The sequence below is a fragment of the Halictus rubicundus genome, chromosome 8, assembly GCF_050948215.1.
Source record: "Halictus rubicundus isolate RS-2024b chromosome 8, iyHalRubi1_principal, whole genome shotgun sequence".
NCBI classification, from domain to species: domain Eukaryota; kingdom Metazoa; phylum Arthropoda; class Insecta; order Hymenoptera; family Halictidae; genus Halictus; species Halictus rubicundus.
In genome coordinates, this window is record NC_135156.1 from 13,588,619 (window position 1) to 13,598,528 (window position 9,910).

Here is a 9,910-nt window from a genome sequence, read left to right on the forward strand (position 1 = left end):
AATTCAACTTAGAATTACTTTTTCGCTAATAATCGCTCATTCCGATCAGCGGTTTTAGTATTAATTAGACTCTAATTTAGTGAAAGATTTATAAATAAAACGAGGGATATTCCAGTCATGGATATATATTTCATATTACTAATCTTCCATAGTAAAATATATATGTCAAAGTTGCATGTGGTAATACATTTGTATCAAACTGTTTCTTATACAAATAAAACTTATGTTCATTTCTTGGTTACGGCAGTATCTTTGTAATTAAATATTATAGTTTACGAAATTATCTGTTAAATAAATCTTGAGCAAACGTGTGGCAGGCGTATTGTTCGTAATTGTTGTTTAAGAATGAAATTACACTGAGGTAGAACACGTTAATTATTACAAAGATAGGGAAACAAAATTATCCATACTTTGACGTAACAAAATGGGGGGCTGTTACATTTAACTGAGATAGTGTTCTATATTATATTATATAAAAAGGATTGTCGCTTGACTTCACTTTCGCTAGTTAGCGCAACTAAAATATATTTTTATGCTGACATCGTTGAATATTTGCAATACAAAGTCTGGTAAAAGTTCTAGAAAAAGAATGTATAATTTGTACTCGCAATAAATACTTCCCAGCAGAACAAAAAACTGATCCATGTCACTGGGAGAAGACAAAGATCGTTCATCTTATAGTTTAACTTACTCATTCTTTTGTTTATAAAACAAAGTATAGTTTCGCGTGGTCAATTGTCCTAGCTATCTCGTCACCAACTTTCGTCATACAAGGGGGTACCATCTCCGCTGAGGGACATACTCTGGGGACTAGAGTTCGTGAATGGAGTTCCTCTGGGAGATTTGTATGACGGTGTGCGACCCGACGGTGTTCTATTCCGTGGAGTTGATCTATCATTTTGGAAATCTTGATTTCGTGGAGTCTTTCTGTTGTCGTCGTATCTTGGAGTAACATTTCTGAAACAAAAAGTACAATGGTAGACACAATCATCACTAATCATTTCTGATGATCATAATTAAACTGCGGATTGTAATAAGCTGAAAATAATGCAATCCGCAGCCTAATCATAACAGTTCATGTTTCACTTACGATTCTTTGGATGTGGTTTGTTTCGCACGCGCCCAAGCTTCGGCAGCTTTCGACCAATTAGTTGCATCGAACTCGGAGGAGCTGGGTCTCTGAGATTTCGCAGGTCTATGAGAATTAGTGTTCATTGCAGGAGGAATTGGTTGCAAAAATGGCCCTTTAGCATTGCTAGGCGTCTGAGGATAGTGAGGCGTGTGATGGGGAGTATGATATGGTGTCATGAATGGTGTCTGGCCTGAAGGAGTGTATGGTGTGAACATTCCATAGTTATTGACGCTCGCGGCTCCTGGAGTATTCGGCGGATAATGCGGAGTTTGACTTGCGACCTTAGAGAGGTTGTGCAGCATGTGATGCGGCATATTCTGAGCTACTCTCTGTACAGCATCCGGATTCACTCCTGGAAAAAATAATTTTATTAGAGTACGAAAATTTTATTATAGTCGATATAGTTTTATTGTGGTCGAATAAAAATAAAAATTTACCGGTAATTGCTGGTGTACTAGTGTATGGTGTTCTAGAAGTCATAGCATGGGGTGTACCAGGTGTAATCTGACCTGGTATGGGATCTCTGAAGTGTTCCTTGAACCAACGGAACAAATCACTCACTCTGCTGAACATGTGCCCTCTGAATTTAAATCCATCAGGTAATACAGACACATATTCATGGCGACAACGGGTTCGTGGAAGGTATGAGAGCAGGAACTTTCCAGGATAGCTCTGAAATGAAAGAAGACCAATTAGTACATACAATTTTAAAGGCATTGATGATAAAGGGTATAGTCGGATGAGGTGGCCAAATGTGATCCCAAAGAAAACCCTGTGCGGCAAGTTTCAAGTCGGTACCCCTACCGCAAGGGTAGTTATAGGGTGGATACGGTTTTAATGAATAAATTTTGACCACCTTATCCGGCTATACCCTTTGGAACAAATTTTACCTTTGCTGCGGAAATAATGTACGGTATTCCACCAGGGTTCTGTTTCTTCTGCTCCTTTATAATTTCCTCTGCCTTATCTTTGATGCCTTCTAGCGTTGGTTTGAAGTACTTGAAGTCCAAAAGTTCAGAGGTATATGCCGCCATCGGATTAACGTGTCTCGCAATAATTTCATCGAGATCTTCAAACTCCTCATTACCAATCCACAGACTGCGACCCAAAGAGAATGTATTCTCTTTGCCCTCTTCCCTCACATCTATGTGCTGATAAATCTTTTCTGTGACTTTCCACGTCACAGTCAAATGATCAGATCCTTTGCTACTTGGTCGAATTATCGCTTCCCCTTGTTTCATTGCTTGCATCAATTTTTCGGCTTCCGCAAAGCTGACATTATGGAAGCTCGGATGAATTATAACGCGTTTTACATAGGTTTGCCTCTGTTGCACTTTCTTAGCGTCCTCCTCAACCTTCTTGTCTTTTTCTTCTGATTCCACATCGTAGTAAATGTCTTTCTGAGGTCTAAAAATAATATACATAGTTTATTAGCCAGGTTAATGATTGAACTTCAAGAGAAGAGTATTATTTGATACATTACCTCCATTCATGATTTTTATCTATAAGGTCGCTAGTTTTACTTGTACATTCTACGCTGAATCGCTCCACCTCAATTTTTATTATGCGACAATGGATCACTTGGCCCGGGTGTACCCTTTCTTCGGGATTGTTAACGTGCTTGTCAGACAAATTCTTTATATGAATGTAACCGGATATACCATTATCCAGCCTCAAACGCACTCCAGTTGCTTTTCCAGGGCAAGCGCCTGCATCAAAGTGGTTCCATACTTCAGAAAGTTCTGGGAAGTCATTTTTTAAACAGAACGGACACTGCCACAGGCCGGTCTCGTCGTTTCTAACTGGATTTGCCTGGTCCAGTTGTTCTCCTTGTGGTTTTCTATGACTGATTCCAATCACCGTCGCCAGAACTAATTTACCAACGAAAAATGTTTCAGGGGTTTCTTTGGTTAAGATATCAAACAACTTCTCTGTGTTCGGAGACTGATAGGGTACGCGGAGGTCTTTGTACCTAGAATTCAGTTCAGCCCTTATGTCGTAAAGAGTTATGCATTTATTCCCAAAGCCCTGTCTTTCCAATTCCTCTGCGAAAGCGTCTAAGTCTAGATCCTTCAATCTTTCCGGCGATTCAAGAATTTCCTCCAAGGCACCGGCAGGATTCGCGTCCTCGTCGTCGTACTCTAAAGCATCTACCGCCATTTTTCTAGCCCATTCATACGTCTCTGGATGCACACGCGAACCATCCAAAACTTCCACGTACGCCTCGGTGCTGTCACCCAAGCTGTTCGTGTCTATCTTAATAAAACCGGCGCAATTAACGAATACCTTCGGACCCATGTGACAGGCTGTTATAAGCTGCGTTCTGTTCTCTAGTCTCTGATTAGTCTGTTTCAGGATCTTTATCAGAGACTGTGCCTTTCTAGGCCCTAAGCCACATACAAATTGTACTAAGTTCGAGGTGTAAGGCTCCTGAACAGCTCTGTTCAAATCTACTCCTACTTCGTTCACGCAGTTTATAAACTCTAAATATAAATTCTCGATAAGATCCTCTTTAGGCAATTGATCTTGCAAAGGATGATACTTAAGGCACAGGATTTCTTCGTCTACGGTACACAATTGCGAGAACTCCAACAGCGGATCTTGTAGTCTTCTCGCCAAGGATATAGCTTGCCTCAACAGATCTGGATAGTCTCTGTATTCTGCAACGCCTCGGTTGCTGTTCGAATAAACTTTACTCAATTCATTGTCGCATATCTCCACTTGGATCTGAGGCAATTGTTCCTCTTCCATTAGAGTAGTGATACATTCTTTTATGTCTGCCACTATCATTAATGCATCTCTAGATTCACCGCCTACGACCACAACGTGTGGCTTTTTCGTGGAGATGAAATTCCTAATTGCTAATAAATCAGACTCCTTCAACATTTTCTCGTTCTCTCTAAAACCGTTCTTCCGTTTCATCAAATGCGGCAACCTCAAGTAGTCGGTGCATTCTCCGTCCGGAGCGATTATGCAGGTGAATGCGGATTGAGATTGATCAGGTACATACGCCACACCCATCACGCGGATTCCTTTGCTTGTATCCCAATCGTCATCGTCCTCGTCGGGGAATTGGTAAGTGTACGGGGCGATTTTAATCCAGTTGTACATTTTACGGCAACAGGCTTTCATAACGCATTCTTTTGCTTCCATTAAGAGATTCGACCGCAGCTCCTTTTTCAATTGCGGTATTATAATTCGGTTCAAAGCCATCTCGACGCTGCCGGTTCTTAGAGCGTTCCAGTCCTGCACGCTCTTACTAAATTCGTCCCTGTAATATAGCTGCTTCACTTCGTCGACGTAGTTGCTACTAGTGTTTCCATCTATCACATCGCTAAACGACACCGTAACAAGCTTATCCTCTTGTCCTATCATTAATTTCAGGAACTGATCTCCAACGAGATCCGGTACAGGCTTCTCTTTGATGTACTTCAGCGTGTAAAGTGGATGATTTTCGTCAATCTCCTTCATTCCTTTTTTGGTAGGATTCACGGATATCTTTGCTCTCTCCGTGTACATCTCCCTAACGCATTTACGGACTAATGGTTCATGCGCTAATTGAATCGCAACCATTAATTCCGCACTCTTCAGAACTTCGTCGCTCGTTTTAAAAACAGCTGAGCAGTAGTCTTCAGCTGCTACAGCAGGCTCTGCAGGTTCCTGCTCCACTTCGTGACGCTGATAATTATCTCTGAGATTCTCAGCAAAGTGCTCGGGAGAGAGACCAAACTTTTTAGCAAGTCCGTCTAAACCAGCCTTTCTGCAAATAGCATACGGGCCCTTTCGAACAGGCTGCTTCAACGTGTCCTCACCTTCTTCTTCTTCTATTTCTTCTATGTCCGGTAATTCTTCCGGAGGATCTTCTCCGTTTTCTTCAGCTTCTGCAATTTGCTGTCTCCTCTTCTCGATTCTAGATTTCCTGCGTGCTTCCTTCTCCTTTCTGCGCAAGTCCTCCTGCATAGCAGGAAGATCTTGACTATAGTAAAGCATGAAATGCCGATAAATATCATTGAATTCCTCAGAGGTCTGGGCATCTCGAAGTCGATCGATGTCGTCATCTTTAATTATTCGTATATTATCCGACAGCGGAGCGTCAGGATTTTTCATGATCTCATCCAATTGGTAGTTTCTCATTTTATCGAACAACTTCAACAAGTTCTCCTTTCTTTGCTTCAACTGACACCACTTCCCATCAAATTTATATATCTTCCATAAATCATTGATATTTAGTTCCGGCAGGACATATTCTTTTCTATAAAATGAAATGAAAGGAACCTCGAAGTTCTGATTACGCATAAAGTCGATAGCCTTTTTGATCTTGGCAATCGTCTGCGGACCCTTCTTTGCTCTTTCCTTGGCCTCTTCGTTCAGGTGAGCATCTTGCACCGAAATTGTCGGTTGACAAAACGCTTGCTTATAGATCCAATCTGCCTCGAGCTCTAATTCGTCCGAACCTTCTACCGTCGGTGTAAGCGGAATAGATCGTAATTGCATACGTTCGGGAATGTCTGTAGTTCGAATCTCATTGTCCACATCGGTAAAATGACCGCGTATAAGTTCGCTAGGTTCATAGATTTCAAAGATACTTTTCTTTGTACTTTTCTTCTTTAAATGTTTTTTCGACCGTCTCGGTCGTTCTCCTTCCTCTTGAAGGTACTCGTCTTCTTCTTCCTCTTCCTCCTCTTCTTCAAATCCATCCTCTCCATATTTTCCAAACTCGTCGTAATCGAAATCAATACCAAAAATATCTTGAGCCTCTTGGAGAGCAGCATCAGAGAAAATAGGTTTCCTCTTCTTTTTCCTCTCAGTTATGGGCACTCCATCGCCATCCACAATAAAATCATCTTCATCATCACTCTCTTCCTCATCGAAGGCTTCCACATCTGCTCTCTGGCTGTGACTAATTTCACTTCTTTTGTCATCCTCCTAAAAACAAAAATACATGCATAAAGGATAAATTCATACCTCAAAAGACTTATTAAATACTTACATCTCCAGAGCCTCCCTGGAATAATTCATTAGCAATTGCATCTCTTTCATCGTCTCCTTCTCCCTCTTGTTCACCTTCTGACTCTTCATCTTGTATTCTACGAAGGCGTTTAAACCGGTGTTTCTACAAAAATAAATAATGTAAGCAGCTTCTATGATTATAGTTTAAATTGTTCTTTTCATTATCCTCTGTATACCCTTTCAACTTTAACTCCTAAATTTTCTTCTAATAGGTCATAGTCTTCATCTTCTAAGCGGTCATCAAACTCTTCGTCATCACTCTTTTTACGTTTTCTAGAATCATCCGATCCATCACTGTCTTCGCCATCATTTTCTTCAATCGGATTATCATCGATGAGCCCATCAACTTCCCCATCTACAAATGCAAAGAATACACAGAATGTAATGATACAATCTCGGTAAAAAAAAACAGCCTATTTTAAGTAAAAAAAGGAATAAATATAAATAAGGAATATATTCTTCAACAATCTCGAGGCAATAATATGTAAAGTTTCTTCGTGCCTTCATCATCATCCTCTTCGTCGTCGCTATCCTGCATAGCCTTTAGCCTCTTTAGCTTCTTTCTTTCATTTACATCGAGATCTTCTTCCTCCTACAACACCACAGAATTCTAGGTTATCCGAGTTCATCCAATTAGTATTCTCGTATTAAACGTTTCAATGCCCACCTCACTTTCCTCAGCTTCGGCGTCCAAGTAATCAGCCATTTTCTGAAATAAATATGCTGTACCTCCGGAGGAATTATACAAAAAGAACAATAACAAAGCCAAGAAGCAAATTCGCACGATAACTATTTCTGAAGAGGAAGTAACCGTGACATCTGCACAGCTGTTTAATACATATAAAGGCTTGCTCGCAAAATAATATATCCAATCAGCTGACAAGGTCGTTAGCCGATTGGGCGGGTCCTTTTTCGCTTTTCTTTTTAATAATAAAACGTATGTAAGAAATGATATTAACTAAGATACGTGTGTAATTACGAAGCTACATTTATAAGGTATGTAGATTTGTGTACGCATCGAGTGTAAAGTTCTGAAGCCGTATTCGTAATGAACTTACTTACAGACGCCTGCGTACTGGAAAATAGTTCTTGAAGACACCGCAGCGTCTCTGATGTGTTCTATGACCAAGTGGCCAACTAAATTCCTCGATAGCGTGGTAGCATTAAGTACATAAATATCGCGGGGTGGAAACGTGGTGAGATAACGCGTGAAATGATCAGGATACAAATTTAAAAACTGCCAGCTATTGAAACTGCTAGCTGACTATTCCGCGAACATGTTAACTAAACAGGAGTCTGGTAGTGATAGCCTGTTAGAGAAGCTTGTCAAGAGTGATGGGGACAAGGTTAAGAATTGCCGGAGAATTAGCGCGGACAATATCGAAGGGCATAAATTGCGACATGGAACGGACAGTTTTCCAAACATCAATGAGAGGCCGGTCGAAGATATTTCAATCGAATTCTTTTACAAACCACACAGCATTACGTTGCTTCTGATCGCAATTGGCGCTGTAATATATTCAGCATTCACTAGGTAATCGAATATTTAATTTCTCTCGTTTGAATTATGCAAATAAAAGTTTTATTATCGATCGTTATTTAATGCAGGGACACTACCAATGTCGAGGATAACATTTGGGCCGGCGTACTTTGCATCATATTCTTTTTTCTCATTATATCTATACTTACATTTCCAAACGGACCATTTACAAGGCCTCATCCAGTTGTTTGGAAACTTGTATTTGGTTGTAGCGTGCTGTATCTGATGGGACTGCTGTTTCTGTTGTTCCAAGACTATGATACAGTTAGAAAAATTTTCGTATGGGTAGATCCTGCCTTGGCATCATTTCACATCGACATGGACAAGGAATACGGTGTTAATTGTTCAGACATTACATTAGAGAAGATATGGAACCACTTAGACATATTTGCAGTCGCCCATTTCTTGGGTTGGACGTTCAAAGCTATCTTAATTAGGCACCTTGGTATTTTATGGGCCATCAGTGTTATGTGGGAAGTAACGGAAATAGCATTTGCCCACTTGTTACCAAACTTTGTGGAATGCTGGTGGGATGCTTTTATACTTGACGTTCTAGTCTGTAACGGTTTGGGTATCTGGGTGGGGTTAAAGATATGCTCCCTCTTGGAAATGCGTGAGTACAAGTGGGTAAGCATCAGAGACATCGAGAGCACCACTGGAAAGTTGAAGAGAGCCATGTTACAGTTCACTCCTGGCAGCTGGACTGCTGTTAGATGGCTAGATCCAACTTGTACATATATGCGATTTGTTGCTCTCTGTCAGTTGGTTATTTTTTGGCAGGTGTCGGAGCTCAATACGTTCTTTTTGAAGCACGTATATGAGTTCCCACCCTCTCATCCTTTCGTTGTGGTGAGATTGGTACTAGTCGGAGTAATAGTTGCACCGTCAGTTAGGTAGGCAAGAGTCATTACACAGAGTTAGTATCAAGTATGCAAATACTAGTGAAATGGGCATTAAAAAGATTTTTTTTTTATCATGCTGTGCATTATTTTGAATGTTATTATGTAAATTGTAGGCAATACTACATGTATGTAACAGATCCGACATGCAGTAGAGTAGGCACCCAATGTTGGGTGTACGGTGCAATTATGGTTACAGAAGCATTACTGTGTATAAGGCATGGTGCCTCGTTATTCGAGCGCACACAAGCACTAAACATACTGTTATGGCTACTTTGCCAATCTCTAGTCTCTGTTCTCTGTGTCTATGGCTGTGTTCTTTGGCATCAATACTTTGAGGTATGTGTTTCTGCTTTCCTTGGTTCTTTTTAGAGTGGGAGCACCAGCAGTTTACGTTGTAACTAACTGTATGATTTATTTGCGTTTTTTATGCCTTTTGCATGGCTCTCGTCTTTCCAGACTGAAAAGAAAGCTACTACAAAACAGTCAGTTACCCAGCTAGGCAACAACCATGTGGACGTAATTCATAGCACTGGTATGTGTTGATGTCTACCACAGTCTTTTGAAGTGTGCATAACATTTCATGCTAAGCCGATAGTGTACTGAGCTATTGATTTATAATTAACAACTACTAAATATAAAACAAGAGTGCCTACCCAAACATTCTAAAGTCTATTACATAATCGGCGCGAACGGTATCAAAGCAGAAGGAATTGTGTCATGGATGTATTTGTTTCGCGTACTCAACATTGAACAAATTTTACAGAATTTCTTAATACGTATTCGCATAGCGTTCTATTCGCAACGTTCGAAAAGAACGTAGTAGTAAGAGTAATAATAAAATATCTATACAAATGCAAGTGCATGCACAAAGATATCATTCAGCTCAATGTTCGTACGTGTATCGCTGACCAAAAAAAAAATATATATATATATATAATACAGTCACAGCTCAGTTCATCATTGGTCTAACAAACGCTAATTACGACGTACAATCTCAGCAACCGTGATCTGTGTTCTAGGGGGTATGGTTCTTTCTGCAGAGCCTGTGGATGTACTGGAAAAGAAGCAATTGTGAACAAGTTCACAGCAAGAAACGAACGACTTAGGGTGAAGTGGTTGCACTCACGAACATTCTAGTCGCATTATAAGGAAAGAACTCATGACAAAAGAATATTATAAAGTCTCACTAGGCTACTGCTGTATGTATGATCTGGTATTCGCATATTGCGTCTTGTTTGCCTGTGTGAATGTTGACGAAAACGAAAAAAAAAAGAAAAAACAAATGTTGTTACCACTTAATATATCAGGCTTCCTTATATATATATA

General features: G+C 40.2%; 2 protein-coding genes across 3 annotated transcripts; one reads left to right on the plus strand and one right to left on the minus strand.

Moving 5' to 3' along the window:
• Nucleotides 1–113: 113 nt before the first annotated feature.
• LOC143356593 (transcription elongation factor SPT6) lies at nt 114–7,095 on the minus strand. 2 transcript variants are annotated; one of them, XR_013082698.1, is made up of 10 exons: nt 6,810–7,095; nt 6,644–6,734; nt 6,319–6,497; nt 6,123–6,245; nt 2,616–6,058; nt 2,023–2,539; nt 1,570–1,804; nt 1,091–1,484; nt 692–957; nt 114–578 (listed from the first exon to the last, which is right to left on the minus strand). XR_013082698.1 is itself a non-coding variant. In XM_076792419.1 (9 exons), exons 1-9 carry the CDS (start codon nt 6,846–6,848, stop codon nt 753–755), a joined length of 5,226 nt encoding a protein of 1,741 aa, XP_076648534.1. In that variant the 5' UTR covers nt 6,849–7,095; the 3' UTR covers nt 114–752. The 2 variants fall into 2 exon arrangements, 1 of the variants encoding a protein (XP_076648534.1); XM_076792419.1 differs by having other exon boundaries at nt 114–957.
• Nucleotides 7,096–7,274: 179 nt separating this feature from the next.
• L(3)77cdf (phosphatidylserine synthase 1 homolog l(3)77CDf) lies at nt 7,275–9,867 on the plus strand. Its single transcript, XM_076792427.1, has 5 exons — nt 7,275–7,676; nt 7,751–8,575; nt 8,698–8,920; nt 9,041–9,116; nt 9,604–9,867. The coding sequence occupies exons 1-5, from the start codon at nt 7,420–7,422 to the stop codon at nt 9,657–9,659; spliced, it is 1,437 nt and encodes a 478-aa protein (XP_076648542.1). The 5' UTR covers nt 7,275–7,419; the 3' UTR covers nt 9,660–9,867.
• The last annotated feature ends 43 nt before the right edge of the window (nt 9,868–9,910 follow it).